We start from the raw sequence: 22,712 nt of genomic DNA, 5'->3' as shown, positions 1-22,712 counted from the left end.
TACTCTGCATAAATGAAATAAGATATTTACACCTTCCTGGTTGTCTTCTACTGTAATTTCAGAATATAAAATAATGTAGCAGTAAGTATATTACAGTTCCATTCTATTTGTTCTTTTCAAACATTTCTTAGAAATATTACTCCAATAAACTTAAAAAGTACTACAAATTATCTACTATAGATGAACACAGAGCTCTATAGACTCCTTTCATAAAAACTGAGACCAGAAGGCATGCTCCAGGAATGCACCTGGTGTGGTCCAGCCATACACGCTCCACTTCAAAAGACCTGACAAAGCAGGTTGATAGCAATATTCCCAAAGCTGTGTAGATTTTGCGTTTTCTGTCCAAACTGTTTCTCCATACAGATCTGCTTCTTTTGGTCTGTATCACTTGCTAGCATAGACACCACTTTAATAGCTCCAAGGGAGAAATTAATCACTATCCGTCCTGAGGCTGAGGCTTTAAGCAGAGCTTATGATTTCTGCACTCTTCCACAGTTCTTAATTCAAAGGAGGAATAGGCAGGCAACCCTGTGAAGAGCTTAGTGTTTAGTGATACATCACAGGGAAGTGCATATCCTCAATAAAACAATATAGTCCTAGGATCATTATATTCTTTCAGACAGTACATATAATACCAGGGTTTAGTATATTCACGGTTATACATTACAGAGATTTTACAGTTCATGAAAGAAATATAAACATTTCCTAAGTTATATTTGTCTTAAGTACTTAGACTCCTGACATCGTATTTTGATTTACCTGATTTGCTTCAGTTTTAAAGCCAGGATTAGCATCCGTTTCTTCTTCAAAATCTTCACTGTAGCTGCCTGAAGAGTAAAATAAACATCAAACAAATGCAATATTCAGGAAAGATAAAGCAGCATAGGAAAAGCTATTTCCTCTGTCCCAATTTCTCAGCTAGGAACAGCTACTGCCATTATTACTTGTTCCACAAAAACAGAAAGTTTTTGATACTAAGTGTAGTACAAAAAATACAGTAAAAGTCACACATAATATCTCCAAGTACAAATGAAGTTTGTTGTATGACAGATGTAAATTAACTTTTTCACCTTGTGGCCTACTTGAATTGACCGTTTTTATTCAATCCTTTTCTCTCACTTTAGGGTGAAATGATGCAAAGCTACAAAGTTGCTATAGTATTTCTACAACACCTACCATCTCCTGCGATCTACTGATCAATCATATTTCTGAAGAGATTTCCTGTGATTTACAAATATGGCCTCTTTATATTTGGGAAATTCAAGTTCAGTATTGCTCAGAACTTCAGCTAAATCTTTATCATATACTAGGAATGAAGAGTGAAATAAAGAAGGCAAATGAAACACAAATAATGAAAGACAAGTATGGAAGGAATATAGCATGGAAATTCAGAAAAAAAAAGATCAGGTAAAAGTAATACTGCAAATTACAGAGACAAAGCTCAGGCAGGAAAAGACTGAACAACACTACAGAAAATGACACTGGAAACATTGGAATAACTCAAATGTTACGAGGTATTTCAAAACAACAACAAAGCCCGACCCTGATCTTATCGGTTTTTGATAGGCAGAGTTCTTTTCCCCCTTTTTTCTCTTCCTTTTTCTTTCTTTCCTTTTTTTTTTTTTCTTCCCATCTCATACATTTTGGTCACAATAGATTAAAAATCCAAGTCAAAATAAAAAGCACAAGGCATCCTCTGATGCCCTGCTATGAAGTCTTTGCATTTGAACAGGAGCATTAATCCACAAATTTATTTCTGTTATTGCCTAATGAGGTTGTTGCAATTCATAGCATATGCACTGTTTAAAAAAAAAAATAATAAAAAAAAAATCTTCAAATGAACAGCTTGGATAGTATTACCAGATTTCTCTTCATGTGCAGCTTCCTCTTCTCCTTTTTTACTTTCTTCATTTCTGAGAAACAAAATGAAAATTTTACTGTCTCTTTTTGGAGAGTAAATAAATATATTTTTTAAATCATAAACATTCACATTTATTGTAAGAAGTACCAGAAACCTGAATTTCTCCATCATATCAAATCATAGGTAAGAAAGGCATGTAAATGTCAGTAGTTATTAAAATAAATATGTATGTTTATCATATTCATTTCCATCATATTGTATACCTCCGTACTTCAAATTCTCAGTCTAACTCTTAAAATCACCTTTTTTCTGCATTCCCTCCAACATCTACAGCAGATTCTCATACAAAAATTTATCATCAGGTTTGCTTCCTGTTCTGACCTTTTCATTCTGCATTAACAAAACAGAACAAAAAAACCATCTCTTTCCCCTTTCCCAGTACTTTTTGTTCGTTTAAAACTCTCCAGAACTCTCTCCAGCTGTTTTCACATTGGCTGTTTACACTTAACATTTTTAATGAATGCAGACTGAACTGCCCAGTCCTCCATTATTCTCACAGATACTTGTTTTCACATTACTGATTACAAACGGATTTCCCTAGTCTATCTTTTCTCCATATTCATCCAAGGGGACACAAAATATTTTTTGGTCTACTACCTAGTTATTATCAATTGTTAACTCTTCTCATTTAGTTACACCTTACAATTAAGAACATTAAATCAACTTATAACTATTGCATAGTACAAACATGATGTAGCTATGCTCAGTCATCACCAAGCCACGCACTTAGATTACTTCTTTATTTATTAAACCCACTTGTCTTTGTCTTTAAAAAAAAAAAAGTAAACCAACAACAAAAACAAAACCCACCCACACCCAGAAAAACATATAGGATCTTGTCTCATGGATACCCAAATGTGGTATTCAGATGCCCAGGTCATATGTGCCCACTAGTATAGTCTGCAACTTTTCTTCCCTCTAAACTTTTCTTCCCTCTAAATTACCGAACAAATGGTGCTAGTATTATGGAATCATTGGAATCCAGCTCTTTATTTAATCTTGAATAATCAATAGTTGATGAAGCTTCCTGTTCGAGTTTGGCAAAAAAGATTTCTTTTTCTTCTTGTTCTTCCAGGGTATCCAATCCAACTCCTGTGATACTTTGGTTCAGCCCAGAAGCTACCACTGAATCTAGATTTGAGAAAACAGAATAAACGAATTGTGTTGGCACTCTATGACTACACACAATAGTCATAACAGTCAACCACAACTGTAGACAGACATAAAATATTAACAGCATCAAATTATCACAAATTAATATAAGGAGCTTTCAATCCCAAAGCTTCAGCTGACAAGTGAGGAATTCCAACTTGCAATAAATTAGAGGAAATTTTGTAATAATAATTTAGGTTTAGATGTGGATAACTTCATGAAGTGGTTGCACTCTCAGTTCTCACCGTTTGTCTCCAGGCTGTCTCTGCTTAAGGAGACAGCGATCCCATTACTTGTCTGAAGAGGCATCTTTTCTGCGTGCATATTCTCATCAGTTCCTCCCATCAGCTGCAAAGTCTTCTGTATCTTGACAATGCTTCCACTTGATCCAAGCATTCCTAGGAAGGAAGTTGCAATATTACTATCACCTAGAAGCTGTTTGTATGACACTTCAGCTGTGTTCCAGAACCACCTTTTTTTTTTTTTTTTTGATCTTGTTGCAACTGCAAAGATCTACAGTCTTACAAATTGTGTTCTTCTAACTTGTTTCTGTTATGATATACATGTATAAACCTTGTTTAATTAGAGTTAACTGGCCTATTATACACATTTTCTTCCCATTCTACACATTTGTGCCCAAGCCTCAGTATGTAACAACTGCTATCGACTTCCTGCAACACTACTCATGGAGAACAATTGGAGAACAATTAACTATTTTGTTGTTGTTGTTGTTAAAAGAACAGAGAAATTAGCACTTCTCTGTTGAAAGTCTATTAATTAAGTTTGATTAACTATCCCGGAGAAAGCACCAGACTTCTAAAATTTGTAGACAGTGGCTTAACAGCTACATTTCATTTGTTGCAAATTAAGCGCTTTGGGGGGAAAAAAAAAAAAGTAACCAAACTTGGAGGTCGTTGACAAACACATAGTTCTTCCATTCTGTGTTTTTGCAACTGCAATAGGCAGTTTCTCTCCTTACTGTAACTTAATTGTTGCAAGGGTTCAACATCACTGCACTAACTTTACGTGCATATTCTGCTCTCAAACAGAACACTGCTGTACCTACTTCCTTACCGAAAACTAAAAGCCAAATATTACAGTAAATTATTACTTCAATAAGCTGTACCAAGTCCCTTCTGCCTCCCCTTATAACATCCACTTTTAGGCTTGGATTGTTACCACATCTGTTTTTTCCAACATGAATCTCCAGTCACTAAAATAAACTCAGAAATTATTCTGTCTGGCCAAAGGATGTTTAGGTTGTAGCTGTGTGCTTGTACTGAACATACCAGGAGGGGCGAAGACACTGACAAAACCTCATTTCCTGCTGGCAGGGGATTGCAGGAGATGCATACCTCAACAACCCTGCACATCAAGAACACTAAACCTGTCTCCCATGTGCCGTTTAAGCACATCAGCTCTAGGTTATTACTCTGTCCTTCTAATATACAAGTCCAAATTCCTTTAAAGAAATGCCATACTTGCCTATATCATGACAATGGAGGGCCCCCTCTCTTCAATACTGAAAATACACCAGAGTGAGGCAAAGAGGGGAGGTAGGGGAGAAAAAGGGGGGAAAAAATAAGTCTGAACACCTTTTCCTTCCCTAATGGCCAGCCCTTAGCATGTGCGTTCTGATTTTAAGAGCCTTCTTGTTAAGCAGTAGTACACTATTTTTCCTAGAGTTGCAATGACAAAGGAAAAACATTTCCCTTACATGTTTTATTGGGAGGCTAAATACATGTAATTTTACATCTTGCAAATAACTTCAATTTCTATACCTAACTGGTTCCCTCTCTGATACAGAGCTCTGACTTACTTTGCATGCTACAAATAGATGTTGGAGACTAGCTCCACCTCTGTACAGTTACTACTAAACAAAACCTATTTGCTACTACATTGAAAACTATAAAGTGAAAAACTCATTGTGCTGTACAGAAAAACATGAACCATTTCCCTGATAGCTAAATGCAGTAATTTAAAGTGATTTACCTAGATGGGCACTTTGTTCTAGCTATCAAGACAGCAAATAGGAGTCTGCTTTCAGCCGGATCACAAATTGTTTTCCACAGCTTTAGATTAGCTGTAATCTCAACTTCTAATGAAAGAAAATGCTAAAAACCATTTTCCTTAATTTTATTTTAATTATCTCAAGCTCAATAAACTGACAGACGTTGCTCTTGAAGTTTTCATGAGTTTTTTGTTAACTGATATATTCAAATAATTTTCCAGTTCAGACTAGACCTGAGCTTTTCAAAAAGCACTTTCCAACTATAATCTGAAAATCAAATACTGTTTTACAGCCACTGAGGTTTGTAACTCAGCCACTCCCAATTCCCAGATATGTGCACCAAATTACAAGGGGATACTAGTGTTGCTGCTGAAGGCAAGAACATCTTTTTACTAGCCCTACACAATCTGAACTCTGAGAAGCCTATTGAACTTGGAAAAAAATGTCAACTTGGATGGTTTTCAAAGTTTATATTTTCACTGTGTTTTTTTGACTGTTTGAATAGTCCTACTGATTTCTGAGGGACTTGCAAGGGTGATGGCAGGGCACTTTTATTTCTTGTGAAAATGATTTCTTGAGCAGCAGTTTCATTTTACTACCCAGAGCCTTGCACTGTTGATTCTTGCAGTATTTTGCAAGACTCATGATACGTGGTATACTGCCCCTTACAATAAATTAAAGTAAGAACCTGAATTTCACTTAGAAAAATATTTTATCATACCTGCAGAGAAAACCTTAAGAACAAAAATACGCAGGGCTCAAACCTAGATATGATGACAAACACTTACTTCTGTTATTTGTAATATGGCCACGACTTACAGAATTGAGCAATTTTCTTTTTGATATCATATGAAACACAGTAATTTTGTTACCCTCCAAATTGTCTGGACTGTCAGAAGCGATGCTTTCTTCTTCTTTGTTTAAATATGAATCTTTCTTGTCCTTATGAAATTTTTCCAGCATTTTGAATTTAGACAAAGCCTTGCTCCGAGATGCACTGGAAGAAGGTTTAGGGGGAACTACTTTTAGGTGTACACAAACATTTAGGAGTTTTAATATACAATGGACAGGGAATAAAGAGAAAAATAAGGTGTGAGTATTCATATTGCCAATTCTGAAAAAGTAATGTAATTCATTTTCTTGTTGAATTATCTAAAATTTTGCAGCTATAAATAAATAAAAACTAAGAAGTTAGTACGTATTAATTTTGAAACTAAAAATATTTTGTGTCCTCTTTCGTTTTTAAAAGAGAAATTACTAATTAGTTCTTACTCCACATATACCTTGCGTTCAAATACAATGTTCTAGGAGCTCAAAATATATATTACCTGAAAAACAAACAAACAAACAAAAAAAACAAAAAAAAACTAACAAGACTACTTCAGCAATAAAAGATGTTTTGTACAATAAGTTTTGAAAGAAAGCATCTAGATCACTTCAAAGAAAAGAATAAAAACACTGGTAGGTAAAATGTGAATTACTACTGCCTCTGTAACTGGTAGTTAAAAGAACTGCATATTGCCTGTTTATACCCCTGTGAGGACTTGCTTAGTGACCAATAAAACCAAACACTTATTCACTTTACCACTAATTAAGTTTTAGATAACAGTACCACTGCTGAAAACTGTGCTCTCTCATGAGACTCAGATGATAGTCATACTATGCTCTTTATATTACCCTAGACTAGACAGATGCACTGCATGAGACTTGTCCAAACCATCAAGCACGTGTGCTTGTGTATGTGCTTTGTAGGAGTGGTAGGGTGCTCCTAAACTGGCTAATTCAGAGAAAATTCTTAGTTAAAGATTGTTCAAATTTACCTTGACACATGAGAGAGCAAGGGCAGCCTAGGGGACCTGGTCAAGTGGGAGGACTATGGGGAGATCTGACCAGAAGCTTGTAGAACTCAGAAATATGCAAGATGACTAAAGACGGATAAACATATGACGGATGCAGGCTAAAGTCAAAAGAAAAAGCTCTAAAACCCTTCCTGATACAATATATGGGTCCTTTATTCCCCTGACTGATGGCCAAGACCACTAATGAGGCATCACTTCTCTACCTTCATTCTTCCGCATTTACAGAAACACCAAAAATGGTGACAGCATACCTTCAGTTGTAAATAATGCAAACACCTGTGCCTTTTAAAACAGTAATTTGACATAACTGTCAAACTTCTATTGCTCACATTTCAAATGTTAAGCCTAATTTGAGACAGTCAATTTTAATGTTTATAACCCAGACCGAGATGCTTTATAGCTATTTTGCACAAAGGAGGCTTACGAAAACAGGGCATACACACTAGGAATCTACCCTAAGGAAAATGATCTATAGACTATGTAGTCACAAAAGATCGACTGCCAAATATTTCTTTGTCATGGCTCTCCAAAATATTATTGAATCTGTTTGAATTCAACACCAATGCCACATTTAACCTAGTCTATCTATCTATTTATCTCTCTCTATATATATATCTCAAGTTAATTGTTGCTCTATGAAACACATTTGTGTAAAGTACAGTAGCAATTATAGCTCTTAATTATTCTTTGGAGTTTTTCTCAGATAGCACTAATAGTTACTTCACATAAACGGATGAATCTGAAATTACATTGACTAAAATAAACCCATAGATTAAATAACCCAATTTGTCATTACGATACCAACTGCACTGTTTCCATTTCAGAGGCAGCATGCACAGCAGAGGGAAAATAATATCAATAGAAAATTAATATAATACTTATCTGACCGGAGTTTTTCAGCTTTGACAAATAGAATACTGAATATTAATATTTCTTGAGTAGGAAATACAGAAAAGATATTTTCTGTTTACTAACTATACTGGTCTTTGTTATGACTTTCAAGGTTATTTTCCTCCCCCACTTGCTTACATTCAATACTGTCTGCCTACATCGCTAGGTACAGTGATCAATGATGTAACAACAATTAAGCAAAAGTTCACACACTTGTTAGTTTCTTTTGGAAATGACAAACAAATTAAGTGGCAGCTCGCTTTTATGAGAAAACTATGGTCAAATGGACTGCTACAAAGGATTTTCTACAGGAAATGTACTACTAATGTAAGGCTAATATTGAATAAACTGAACAAAACATATTTAATCAAATACCAGACTGGGAATCTGAATGTGGAATCTGTTTTTCACTATTTTCCACTACTTCAGCATGGCTTTCCATCCCTTTCTTCTCTTTTCTCACTTTAACAAATCTTGTTTGAGAATCTTGAAAAGGAAGACAAACAGCAAGAACAGATAGGCAAGCAAGACAGGACAGGAGTTATTATTACCCAATTTCTCTTTATCATTTAAATGGCAAAAACCAAGTAGACATTATATTAGTTAGAGATATGTCTTTAACCTGTCAAATATGTAAGACCGTATCTTGAATCATAATTTACGCATTTCATCTTAAAGCTGAAGAACAGAGTTCAAACGTGCCTAGAATAATAAGCAGAGTTATTTTAAAATGTACTTTACTATGCTTAGCCAAAAGAATAGAAGTAGTTTACTCTGTTTACCATTAGCCTACAAAAACAAGTGAAAAGAGGTTATTAGTGCAAATTGCTACCTATTTCCCAACACTTTGGCAATGAGACGCCTTGGAAAAAACAATCAGACAACAAATACATGCATAAATATGGAGTCCTCCAGTCACACCACTTACATCTTTCAGGAAAGCATGGTACAGAAACAAAAGCAACTCAAAATGAAAACCCCAAACTGGAAACCGTTTATCACCTCGGTGCATAGCTCAAGCTAATTAGCCAGACTCTGCACTTCATTAATATCACAATCTCTCTCCACGGTGCCACTCAAACACATCAACTCATACGGAGCTAGCTCACGTATTTGTAATGCTGCACTGGGGGTGGAGGTGAGATTCATACATTTACATAATGTTAAATCACGATAACAAAACACTTTGAGAATAATAATTATACTACCTGACAGCCTGTTAATAAGAGTCTTATCTGCAAACCAACATGGAGGTTCAAGCTTATGAGAATTCACAAGGATCTGCACAAAGTTTTGAAAAATGCTAAATTTACTCTTCTCAAAAGTTAAGCTCAGCTTAATTTCCATAGTTTTCAACAGAGTAATACTACTATTTCTTCACCAGGACAATTATTCTGCTACGTACGGCACATTTAATAACCTTACAAAAAGCTAAGAACTAGATCACCTTCTCCTCATTTGCAGTAACTTACGTTGCAATGCTGCTGTACCTTCATCCATTATTAATACACCTGAGCAACATAATACATAACACACATCTACTGAAGAATATTAGACCTAGCAAAATTGTATTTGATGGAAGCACAGAAGCGTGCAACACAAAGAGACAGAGAAAGGAAAAAAAATGAGCAGTTCTAGAACCATATCAGTAACTCAGGAAGAGTATGAATATGAACAGTCTCGCTTCTTTCGTGGGTAAATTGATTTCATGCTTGCAAAACTGGATAGATTTACCTTCTACATATTTTCACATTAAAAGATAAGTTTGTTTTAAGGTATCTATGATGCTTTTACCCTGATTGGCAGCTAAGCTCCACTACAACCACTCTCACTCCCCAACCTCCAAGGAGAAGTGTGAGGAAGTACAATGGAAAAAGCTCAGGGGTTGAGATAAGGACAAGGAGATCACTCAGCAATCATCGTCACAGGCAAAACAGACTCAGCATAGGCAATAAATTATAATAACCTCCCTACTACTAACAAGCTATAGCAGTGAGAAAATAAAAACAAACTAAAAACACCTTCTCCCCATCCACCCTCTTCTACCTCCTGCCCCCGAGCAGCACAGGGGAAAAGCGAACAAGGGCTGCAGTCAGTCCCTGACACTGTCTCTGCTGCTCCTTCACAGTCACTCTCTGCCCCTGCTCCAGGATGCCCATCCTAAACTGAGCCTGTGGGGGCTGCCCACAGGGAGCATCTCCTCAAGCACTGCTCCCACACGGCTCCGTCCCACGGGGTCCATCCCCCAGGAGCAAACTGCTCCAGCACGGGGCCCCCACGGGTGGCAGCTCCCCCCAGACCCAACCAGTGTAATTCCCTGGCTCACCTCTGGCCAGAGGCAGGTCCATTTTGGAGCTGGCCCTGATCTGACATGGGGCGGCTGCTGGGTGCTTCTCACAGATGCCACCCCTGCAGCTCTGCTGCTACCAAAACCTTGTCACATGAACCCAATACAGGACCTTAACAAGTTTACTAGAAATTTATTTGTATTTCATATGTCAACAAACTGAAGATCAAGCACGTTTCAGTTCTCGTAGCTTTTCCTCTAGTTAAACTGCATGGCTGAAAAGACATTCTTAGCTTAAAAAATATACGCCGTTGAATTGATCTGAACAGGAACAACTTGACACCATCACATCACTTCTGGTTCTGCTTTGCACTTAACCCGTATAAGAACTGTTCTCCAAAAGTTCTAATTAGCCTGCCCTTTAGGTACCTATTCCAGTATTTCTGGTTGAAGTAGCATGAGAAGCATCAAAGCCCTTTATGGGTTGACTCAAGCATCTCAGAAACATCATGGAAGAATGACGAACTTCTAAAGACCCCTGAAAATTTTAATTGAAAAAAACAGAGAAATGAGGCCATGCTAACTGCTTAATTCTCATACTATGCCCACACTGCTCTTCAGGATTTTTTGGGAAAGCAGTAAGGAAATCACAATGTCTCATAACTACCTAACAGGCAGCTGCACCGCCTGATAGGAGTTTTCTCATATCCACTGGAGTTTGCCAGCAACATCTTAAAAGCCAAGGACATATCACAAGTTCAGACAACATCCATTAAAGGTTATGCCTAAATGGCACAATTTCAGACTAATATTTAACCTGAACTATAACACTCACAGGACAGAGCTATTCTTAAAGTATTGCTGGTAGTCTCTGATTTTAATTTCATCATATGAAAACCTGATTTCTGGGATTTTCTGTTAAGATCCGTTACAAGCTACACAAATCATGAAAAGAAGAGGCCACTGATTATTAAAAGAACAAGAGACAATCACCCTGTGGAAACTAACTACTCCTAGGGTTTGCTACCAAACAGGGAAACAATGAAGGAATATTAGTCTAGAGGTGGAAAGCTTGCAAGCAATATATTTCTTTTCATAACTACATGACCAAACAGTGAACTAATAAGTGCGTTATCATGGCCCTTATCTCCTTGAGCCATGCTTTATGGCAAGGGAAATATTGAGAATACTGACAGCAGACGTTTTCGAATCAGGTGCTGTTGTTAAACCATCAGTATAAGAACAGGTTGGTTACAAAACATACCTATAAATATTTCAGCAGAATTCATAAGTTACATTTTCTAATCACCTTACTCTCTGTATTTACTCTTTACAAATTTTAGTAACTTGAAAACTACACAAAAACAAACAAACAAAAAAAACAGCAGAAAGCTTGCTTACAGCTTGAATATGATCTCTCTTAAAAAATACAATTACATTTGAGTTTTATCCTTTGCAAACTTGCACTGTAATGTTCTAAAGTACTTGAGTTGCATGGACATCATCTGAAATCAAGCCTGCGTGAAGGGAAAGAACTAGCCTGACACCCTGTGGCCAAAAAACTGCAGAACAACATTATTTACCACCGTCATCTGAATCTTCCTCAGTTATCCACCATGGCACTGAATCCTTTTTCTTTGTTTCTTTTTTCCTAGGCTGTCCCAACGTCTCAAGAATGCTGGACCTTTTTTTTGAATTTCCAAGTGAATCATCTGAAAGAGACTGGATCAAATCATATACAAGATTAAAGACAGCATTTACTTTTTCTCATTAACTGTTTAACATTGTTTAACTGTATTTTAGCCACTCAGTTCTTGAACTGCGTTCAGATGCCTGTCTTTACTCCCCCCACCTGTTTTTTTTTTTTTTTTTTTTTGTATATGCATGAAAAGAATAAGTAACAGACAATAACTATATTCATGTGGAGCAATACTGGTGATTATACTGTAACACCACTGCCAGAATTTAAAATGTTAAAAGTTAACTGCTTTGTAGAGTTTATGTTCAAAAGAACAGTATCATCAGCTCCTTTTTCAATTAGTTACAACATATAACAACCTGACAAAAATCCTGCCTACATCCCTAAAGATTAAAGAGAAAAAAACAAAACAAAACATAGAAACTGTTATGCTTGGCCGGGCTTTTTACACAAGCAACTATCAATATTCTAAAAGTGAACCTTCACAAGTAACTTTCTAGCTCCCAGCAAAACAGAATTCAGAAATTCACTTTGTACTTTGTATTCATGGAAATGAACAGAAACACCAAATCCCTTTCTATCTGACTCCACGTATTAAGCTTTGGTACGTATTTTTTTAGTCATCTATACTGATTTGACTGACAGCTTAATTCAGTGGAGAAGAGAAGGCTACAATACCTTAGGAATTTAGTTATGAAACAGTAATGGGAAAAGACCTACAAATCCTTCATAAGACAACAGCACTTTTCTTAAGCAATTCAACTTGTTAAAGAAAATCTCTTTTAGTACAGCTCTCTGTGGCTTATGGCAGTATCAGAGCCCCAGTTAGTTAGCTGTCCAGACATGGAACAAGGAAATATATTTGTGTAGGAAATATAACTTAAGAACAATTAAGAACTACACAAGAAACCTGGTATTTCCAGTCTTTCTCCTTCCTTGACAGAATCCCATGTTCTCTACCTACACTAACACCACCAAAGAGGCTCAAAGAAGCAAGCAAGTGCACTGACAGCTTATGTGTAACATAGTCCCTGTGCTTAAATTCAGTAAGCAGAGGGTTAAGGGGTGTGGCATACTGTTTATTTTTATACTTTTTCTTTTTTCTTTTTTTTTTAGCCTTAGTTTTTGAAATCAATTGTCCTAAAGTGACTTACAGAACACAGTAATAGTGTTAGCAAAAGCCATGAAACATAGGATGCAAAGAATTCACATATGGAATGCATCACACAGGAAGATTTCAAAAGCTTCACTTTTATACTTGTCACAAATAAGAAAACGTGACAGTCCAAACAGAATACTGGAAGCAAAGGGATCATGCATGCTTAATATGTAAAATGCAACAGGATGTTTTATTAAAACATTCCTCTGTAGTCCACTGCCTGACTTCTATTGTATAAAAAGCATTGCCATAAAAGGCTACTTTTACTTGATATCTAACGCTTCAATTTATACACGCCTAACAGGAACATTCTTAAAACACCAATCATCCCAAAGCACAATTTAAGAAAAAAAAAAATAAAATCTTACTAATATCTCTGACCAATAACATCTTCAGAGTTTACAATTGCACCTTAAAAAACTAAACGCCTGTCACAGTTTAAGTACCCCAAGTCTTGCAGTTTAATAAAAACAATTTTTGCAAATTATGGAACTGTTAGACAACAGGATGCACTACAATTACTTTATGTTGGCTCAGCGACAAAGAGCAAAAGTGTCTTACATTTTTAATAAATGTCCTATAAATAACAACTTCCTTACACTAGTCTCTACCAAGTACTAGTGCCATTGTCCCCAAAGGTTTGGTTGCAAGTACTGACAGGTGCTCGATGCAGGCTTTGTTGTCACTTGCTGTTTCTTTTATGACTAACAGCATCGTCTACTCTGCAAACAGAGTGCTTCAGTGATGCTCATACTCCTTAGAGCATTGTAACTAAAGAAACTGAAACTCCCAGATGTTGCTCTCAAGTTCTGGAAACTTTCTATGTCCAGCCATCTTGTCAACTGCAGACAGTAAAGTTGCAGCAGCTGGAGAAGAAATACTGACACAAAAATGCTAGTGTTTTTCCAACAGGTCAGCAGCCTCAACAGTGAAACTTAGATTTTTCTTGTTTGTTTGCTAAAAGAAAAAAAAAATTTTTTTTGGACTGGTAATGGATTTTCAGTACCAGTAAGTGGTACCAATTTTTTCCTAACCCCTACAAAATAGCCTCTCAGCCTTTCAGTTACAGAGACAATAACAAAAAGGAAAAAAAAAAAAAAAAAGTTGTTTAATCTCAATTTAAATAAAAGCAAGTCATTTTTAAGACCTAGGACCACTATGTCACATAATCAGCTTACCATCTCCTATACAGAAGGAATTTAAAAAAGTAGATAAGCAAATGCAGCATTGGATCAAGAACACTTTCATGAACAACTGCCCTAATTATTTTGTGAAATAAGTCTTTTTTCAAGAAAATAAGACTACTCCAAATTATAATGCCTTAATATATTTGATCTTTTAATAAAAAATTAAAAATGCTTTTCCAAAACATTTCACACGGTTTAGTGTGAAATATTACTATTCTGTGGTACTCCACAGATTTGCTAATTAAGATGACATCGCCTTTCCAGTCTTCCTTCTCAGCTGTAAATGAGCATTATGTAGAACAAAAAACAACCTAGAAGTCTAGAAGCAGATAACAGCTTTTTTCTAACTTTGCTTTGCTTGAAGTATCATCAAAAAATGCAAATAATGGAAGCACTGTGTATAAGAAAGAACTTGCATAGCATGCCCCATGGGAACTGCACAGCTGACACTCAAAAAGCTCACGAGCTATACCAATATGACAGGTGATACTTAAAGAAAATCAAACTGACAGTAGGGGAAGTACACTGAAGCTGGTGGAAGTCGAGGGGAAGGATCACTGGTACATAGACAACACAGGAGCAAGAGAAGAATTATGGATGACAACAGCTGGTTGAATCCATAATTCTCTTCAGCCTTCGTAGTCTACGTATCTACAACTAAGCAGATTGGAGTAAGTATTATCATCAGGCAGAGGAATTCTTAAAAGGCAAATTCCGCATGCAGTAATTGTTACTGTATGTTTGCTTACTTCTATGTAATGACAAAAGTCTAGAAAATCCACTTCATTGACAGTTTCTGAAGTTCACTGAGTATGTCAAAGGATTTCTTTAGTTTAATTCACATACTAGATCTGCGTCTAACTATATCCACAATGTTCCTTTTAACTTTTTGTTTTCATCTCAGACACGCGTACAGTCTACAATCCTCCCCAAATAAAAGTACTTTCACTAAGTGCAACCAAGAGTTACTTAAAAGGGGAAAACATCCTGCTCCCTTTCTTTCCTAAAACATTTGCTTAAACAATAGCAAGTCTTCCTCCAACTACTAAGAAACTTTCCCAACCCCTTCCTCCTGCTTAATACTCTCAACACAAACATCACCTACACAGCCATGTGTTTCAAACAATGGAGCACATCAGTTTCTCATCTTTCTAACACTAAAAGGCTGCCCGCTTTTTATGAAAAAAACAATAGCAAAGGGAAGAACAGAGTGGAAGATGCACGCACATGAAGTAACAGCATAGATAATGTAATGTCATTATTTGGGTCCGTAGATAGCAAAACATAAAATAAAACATACTTGTAATGACTGGATGGACAGTATATATGTGTAAAGTGTTTAAGCTTGCTTAAAAACAGTTTTAGTTTGAAACGATAAAAAAAGTTTAAGATATGAACTGTTAGAAGTTGCTTTCTCTGAACGATGCCAAATGCCACTTAGAAAAAACACAACAAAATAGCTGTATTGAATTATTCTAACTCAACTGTTCTCAACATGGACAATAATTGAAGAGTAAAAAGAACATGTAAATGAAGAATAAAATACAAGAAATGGTTATATACAGGCTTTTGTCAGATGCACAAAATAAATAAAAAAAATCTCTTATCCTCCCCAGAGCAACTGCCTTCATAACAATAGAAGAAGCATTTTTGACAGAAATGCAAATCCTACTTTTCTATTTTTACTTCAATTAGTAACTCCAGTGAATTCAAGAAAGTCAGTTACATCATGAAATTAAAGGCCAAAATTTACCTTTAAGATCCTTGCGAATCTTAATATTCAGATAGCATATTGGTTCTCTATTCTCTCAATTTTGTATCACTCGATTAAGTAACATCTATATTGTGTTTGTAAAAGCAGCTGCATGATGTTCAAGGCAGAAAGAGGGACTTGGAAAAGCTGAAATCTCCATGAAAAAGAAGCCTCCTATTACTACAGTTTTCCACTACACAGTAGAAAGTGAAAGTTTAGGTGCTAGCTTCTATAAAACTTCTCACAAGTAATTACATTGTACAAAAAACACACTTTATGCATTCATTACTTACAACAAAGACCCCAAGAAAATTCTCTGCAATTGCTAGCTACATTTATACACATACTGTCGTAGCATCCAGTAAAGGCCTTACATGCGTGGTATTTGCATCTTAGGCTTACCATAGTGTGTCTGATATACCAGAAAGCAAACTCTGAAATTGCAAAGCTTATTCCAACGAAAAAATACACCAAATTACGACATTCTGACCATGCCCAATAATTGCTATCTGAAGTCATAACCCACAGATGTGCAAGATTTTGCCTATATGCAGAAACATCAAGTAGGATGAGCAAAAAAAAGATTCAAATTATTTTTTTCCAATCACTACAACATATTTAATTTTGTTACAATTAAAACGAGTGTTTAAATATAGTTCAATGAAAGTAGGCATTACACGGAAAAATAAGGACATGTTTCAAAATGTACCTTGCAGCTACATACAGAAGGTTTTGATCTCATTGGCTCTATTCTAAAGGTATAACCTAGCAGTGACAAAATAATCATATTTAATCACAAAACTGTTCTCTTGATTTCAGTACAGCAGGGTAGTATGAATTCAGTTTAGCAAGGGAGCTATGACATTGCAAGGACCCACTCATAAAACACCTACGTGAATCATATGACAGAAGCACAGCTGCATCTTCTATTTCATACTCAATTATTCTTCTGTGTTTTAATGGAGAAAATGGATGTGACCTTGCTCTGAGACATACCTCTTTCAGAAACTCTTCAAACTGCTCATCTAGTTCTTCTTTTGAAAATCGATGAGCCATTATCTGCAACTGGATGTTACCTTCTAAACAATAAGAAAAAAGTTAATTAAAAGCGTTCTAAAATTAGGGGTAGCCTAGAGATTTCCTGCTTTCACAGGGCTATAAGCAAAAAAACCTCCAGATAGATGTCAGAGTTCTCCACTCCTAACTCAAATCTACATTATTAACTTAATGAGACAGTCAACGCAAACAGATTTGCATTACTCAGATTCCATATAATAAGAATACTGATTTCCAGAACAACAGCTACAGCATTTACACAGCATTTATTGTGAAGGATAAAGAAATGACAAGTCTCTTCACCACCTTTACATTATTCTTTAAATGACATCTCTCTTTGCTACCTACAATTAAGAGTTCTGTCAATGATAAATCAAGAATCCACAGCATTAATATTTCCCATCTCTTTTAAGGGCTTTTAATTCCTAAAAGCGGATACATCTGGCATTGTAAGTTTTGCTTCATAGTCTCTGCTGTGTTTAGGACTCAGTAAATAACAAATACATAAAAACCTTCAAAATTAGAGGATGACATTCAGTTTGATCTGCCCCAAAACACAAAACCAAAAGCACTTGCCCTCCTCTCATTCCCAAAAGTCCTTGTTGATTTCTCAGGTATAAAATATGCCCCACACTCAAAATGCTACAAAGCTTTTGCATATCACAATGCTCAACACATATGGCTACCGTCAAAACTGCACACACATTGCAGTATTAAACTACTTTAGCATCCTCCAGGCAGAGAAGCGCTGCATAAACATGAAAGGGCTCAACACTCGCAGAAATGCTTTTACCATTAAATAAAACTTCTCTCAAATGGAGCCCTCTCAGTACACAGGACTGTTACCTACCTACTAAATGGATTCTGACAGATGAGTGGTGACAACCGCTTCCTGCTTTCACTCCTTATTCATCCGCAGACCACCCGACACTTTGGCTTTGACAGAAATAAAATAAAATAAATAAAATAAAATAAAAAATATAAAATAAAATCAACACAAACCAGTTATAGTAGGCTGCCCAGACTTTGAATTAAATAAGATATCCTTATGCAAGCACTTGGACAGTATCTGTGAAAAGATGGTAAGGAGATTAAGAACGCAACCTCTCACGACACACATAATCCATTATCCTTTTATATTTTTACATCAAAGGGCACTGCACACAGTGGATGCTGTAACACTTTACTGTTAAACCGTTAATGCCAAGTACTTAAACGAGCGGAGAGCGGTTAATTTGTTTTGCTAGAGCAGCGGATCGGTTCTTCCCTGTGCTCCTGTCACCCATAAAACTGCGGCTCTGAACGCTGGCGACGCCCCAGGTTCATTTTTCAACAGGAGAACGAGGCGGGCGGTTTGCACAACGGAACGCACGCGCCCGCAACCCTTCGCGAATAAACTTTACCGTCAGCTTTAAATAGAATAAACGTTACCGTAAACTTTGAGGCAAAAGCCGGGGCAGCCCGGGGCTGGGGCTGGGGCAGGTGCCGGGACGCCAGTGCGTGGGGAAGGCCCGGGAGGGCAACCACAGCCGAGGCCTAGGCCTAGGCCGCCCGCGCTTGGCCGCCGTTGCCATGGCAACCGAGCCGGCCACCGTACGGCCCGGCGGGAGGGAGGGCGGGGAGAGGGGGGGAGGCGGCGCCCGGCCGCCATTATGGGGGTGGGAGGGTCACGTGACGCGCAGCGGGGTGCGGGGGGGAGGAGGAGGAGGAGGAGGGAGGGGAGGAAGGCGCGGGAGGCGCTGAGCGCTTCCACCATGAGGGGTCACGGCAGGATAGCGCAGGAGCTGCCCGCGCACCTGCGCCTCGCCGCCTCCTGTTGCCAGTCCCGGCAGCCTGCTGTCCCTCCTCTGCCTTTCTTTTTTTTTCTTTTCCCTTTTTTCTCCCCAAAATTAAAGCGGAATCGGGTTTTTCCGCCTGGCGGGTGCTTGGCGAGGAGCAGCGTTGTGCCTGCTCGCACCAGGGCTCGGGGCAAACGAGCCCTTCAAAGTCTGCACGTTCACCGATCCCCTAAAATTTCAGAGGGCTGTGCCCCTTCAGCCTCACCAAACCAAGACAAAATGAATAAAAAATGACATCTATTTCCCTAACAAAAAGGTCAAACCCAAAGCATCTCTCCTCACTCTTCCCCAGAAATCCCCTCGTGAAGTTTTTCCCGTGTTTCTGCCTTGGATGTTGGCTGCCGCGCTTCTAATGCGCTTTAGCACATCTCTGGAAATGTTTAAAATATGCAGGGGAATTAATGACCCCCGCTCCCCTGACCACTGTCTCTCAAATAACCGCAGAACAATTGCAGCCTGTGCCTGCATGTGCTCTCCAGCCAGGGTCTGTCAGCTCTGTTTGTTGTGAGAGTCACGTTGCTTCAGGAATTTTTACGCCAGCGTTTAGTAAATGGCAAAATAAAGCAGGCTCACTTAGGAATACAAATGAACATTGTTCACACACACACACACTCGCATTTGGGTCCTCTGCCGAGCAGACTCGGAATGAAAAGATTTTGAAAGGAAGTTTTCTTCAGCCAGCATTGGGTACTCATTGCAAGTGAGAAACTAGTTAAAATTCTATTACTGTCTCTCATTTCCTGTTAGTTTGAGAGATAAAGACTGTGCTTCCAATATGGCCTTTATACGTCCCAGATTGTTTTATCCAAGTATAAATTACAGTTTATATTCAAAGAAGCAAAGAAATATGGGCTGTGCGTTTTTCCATTGAAGTCAGTAGAAATTACTCTGCTGAAGGTGCTGCAGCACTTCTTTCAATCAGGCCTTTTGTCTGCAGATGGGGTATTGTATTTCCATTTGCAAAGTATGGGTCATTTGTTTTGTCTTTGTGTGCAACTTCTGCTGCTGTCTATGGGAAACGTGGGAGCTGATCAAGGACAGGATGCCCATATAAACTAATACACTGGAACGATTTGTTAGGCATGACAGCCTAATGCTGGTGGAAACATCAGTTTCCAGCATTTGCTCTTTTCTCTCATATGTCATGAAGAGGCATGGAGTGAGGCATGAGCATTTAAAGAGAAATATGGAAATTAATTAAGATATGTCAGTCTGATGCTGCGCGCCTTGATCCTGTTCACATTTAAGCCAGTGCAAATTTTGCTATTAACTTCAAAGTGATAGCCGCGACATCATTCATCGATCATGAGAGTTACTTCATATATAATCAAATAATCACATCAAGGGCTCAGTCGTCCTGCAAGCTGCTAAAAAACTGTTGCACATTGAAGCCTTTTTGCTTGCAGAAGTATGTTCAAAGAGGCTTGTACAAAGTATAGAAAAATGTGCAGAGGGATCAATGCTGTTGGAAACCTCAGTGCCCATATGGGGGGGAAAAAAAACCAAACCACTCTTGATGACTGTTGTGGAGAGGAGGCATTGCCTGGTGTTGAAATGTCATCCAGTGCATTCAAGTGACATGCACAATAGCCACTTAAAAGATTTTCATTTCCTTCTAATGCCATCCAGTTGGAGCAGTTTTCTGTAGAGCTCTTAACAGCAAAGCTTAAAAAAACTGAGAGCAGGGACAGCCATGAATTTCAGGAACTTGGCCATTAGCGTGGTGATGCTAATAAAGCTGAAGTGTGGTCACAAATTCTGAAATAGATCCTGCTGGATAGAGCCCCAAATTATAAGGTAAAATTCTGGCTCTACTGACATTGGTGGGAGGCTTATGTTGACTTGTGTGGAATCAGATCTTGCCACTGTAGTCACTGGTTTCTCTTTTAAATGTGGCATGTGTACACTTAGACATTTTTACTTCAGATTGCTAAAATGGAAGGCTTTGCATATTAGTATAATGATTTCAAATTATTAATGGTAAAATTAAAAGGGATAAGATATCCATACTTTTGTTTTTGCATGTCTTATTTCAGATTAATATCATCCATAAATGTCGATGAGGAAAAAGACATCAAATAAAAAGGAAACAAAACGTCTGCCACATCCACTTTGGCTGAGGCATTGCATTAGATAGTATTTCAGTACTGAACTTGCAAATATGTGAAATATGAGATTATGATAATAAATATTTAGCCATATTCTTGGTTATGTTTTTTTAAAGGTTGACAGTTTCATACTGAATGAAAAGCAAACAAACAGTGGTGAATTAAGAAGTTTCTTTAAACTGCATTCTCTTTTCATGCCCACTGTGATAATACTTCCTTACACGACTATGCAATCAAAATCTTTTCCACTATATGCATCAGATAAAAAAAGGAGCCGTCCTTAAAAACAAGAGTTTCATAGAAAACAGAAGAATTATATTCTTCTATATTCTTACGTTCTCCTATGTGGAACTGTATTTTTTGTGAGAAAAAAAAAAAAAAAGAACAACAATAAAAATAAATAGCATTGTTAAGTTAGGATTAGTTATAAAATAGTTCACCTAAATAAAATTTCATATTAAAAGATAATTTTAATGCTTTCTATTTTGTGTCACTGCAGATCTGACATTGCTCCATTGCTGATTAACCATAGTCCTCAAATCCCGAGGGCCAGATTTACGGTGGACTGTGTTACAGTAGCTAGGCTGAACTCAGCTTAGCTTGAATCTCACCCCCCAGGTCTTTTCCGTCATGCAGTTTCTCCACAAGCTGAGAAATAAACTGTGTATTGTTTTAAATTGCTCCAGCAGCTTAAACCATTCACTAACCTTATTTCTGCTTTGTACGTGCGTCCCTCGAACTGAGCTGCAAGTTGGAAGCTAGGCTGTCACGTTGCTGGTCATTTCAAGGTTTCTGCAAGTTTGCAGACATGGTCTATGGCACCATTTCTCAGATTTTTTTGAAAATGAATCCTCCCTTTGCCTCGTTTTTGTAAATGCTGAATAGCCTTAATGCTGCGCCCTGTCCTGCCAATGTCTCAGCTCCTCAGGGGGAGCACAAAGTTTCCGTAATAACTAGCTGCAGGAGTAAACCTTTCTCCATCATGGAGAAAACTGTGCTACCGCCAGCAAATAGAAGCAGTTAAAAGTGCCTTCAAGAGAATGAAAGTTTGCAGTCAGTAATTATAGCTGCTTCTCACTCTCTTAGCTTAGAAGTTAAGCACCTAACACTGCTTTTTCTGACATTTCCTGATCCTTTCTAAACTTTTTGGGAAATGTTGCTACACTACATAATCGAGCCCATGGAGCCAGATCCCTTCTATTAAGAGCTTTCACTTTTGACAGGTCCTAGGAACATTACTGTGTAAAGACAGATACAAACACGATAGATTTGACCAACCCTAGCGCATTTGAACAAGCCTGGCAATCCCATCCTATGCCTTTTGCATATCCTTCTTTGCTAGTGAGAGTCCTCAGTGCTTGGCACATCGAAGACTTCCTTTCCACGGGGCTGGGGAAACAAAACTTTCACCCCAAAGTTATTTGAACTGCAAACCCTCATCTGTCTTGAATATTCTGCTCTGTATACAGAAAGCTATAATAAATTTTTCTTTTTGCATGAAGACACACCACATATCTTTGGTTCAGAAAAAAAATAAGGTAAATATTTTTACAAAAAATTCTTAGTGGCTTAGCAAAGATTAAGCTCCAAAAACTCAGCAAGGAAAAATTAAGTGTGCTCATTTATTAAAATTATTCAGACCTGTAGAATCTCCTGTTAATCCTGCCAACATATCTTCTTCACACTGGCAAGAATATTAGCTTTGCATTTCAGGTTTTCACTTGGTTATTTTTAGTTCTTCTGAAGCCTGGGAAATAAGAAATATAACCGCTTTGAACAGTCTGAAAG

The 22,712-nt window shown here is 37.5% G+C and overlaps 1 protein-coding gene across 3 annotated transcripts in view; it reads right to left on the bottom strand.

Annotated features, from left to right (window-relative positions):
- Positions 1-18,579, bottom strand: part of CEP162 (centrosomal protein 162) — a 41,297-nt gene extending 22,718 nt beyond the window's left edge. Inside the window, exons 1-8 of one of the 3 annotated variants that reach the window (XM_068678033.1) lie at positions 18,410-18,579; positions 17,829-17,914; positions 16,919-17,001; positions 11,708-11,846; positions 3,322-3,474; positions 2,869-3,055; positions 1,864-1,916; positions 763-830 (exon numbers count right to left, since the gene is read on the bottom strand). In XM_068678033.1, coding sequence (XP_068534134.1) covers positions 763-830; positions 1,864-1,916; positions 2,869-3,055; positions 3,322-3,474; positions 11,708-11,846; positions 16,919-16,978 — 660 coding nt within the window. In that variant the 5' untranslated portion in view covers positions 16,979-17,001; positions 17,829-17,914; positions 18,410-18,579. Of the gene's footprint in view, positions 1-762; positions 831-1,863; positions 1,917-2,868; positions 3,056-3,321; positions 3,475-5,959; positions 6,085-11,707; positions 11,847-15,922; positions 16,070-16,918; positions 17,002-17,828; positions 17,915-18,409 lie in introns of those variants that run through there. The other 2 variants (XM_068678034.1, XM_068678036.1) reach the window with 2 other exon arrangements.
- Positions 18,580-22,712: the final 4,133 nt, after the last annotated feature.

The sequence above is a fragment of the Anas acuta genome, chromosome 3, assembly GCF_963932015.1.
Source record: "Anas acuta chromosome 3, bAnaAcu1.1, whole genome shotgun sequence".
In the NCBI taxonomy this organism is placed as follows: domain Eukaryota; kingdom Metazoa; phylum Chordata; class Aves; order Anseriformes; family Anatidae; genus Anas; species Anas acuta.
The sequence above is the reverse complement of the archived record's forward strand: the minus strand, read 5'-3'. Positions and strand labels throughout refer to the sequence as shown.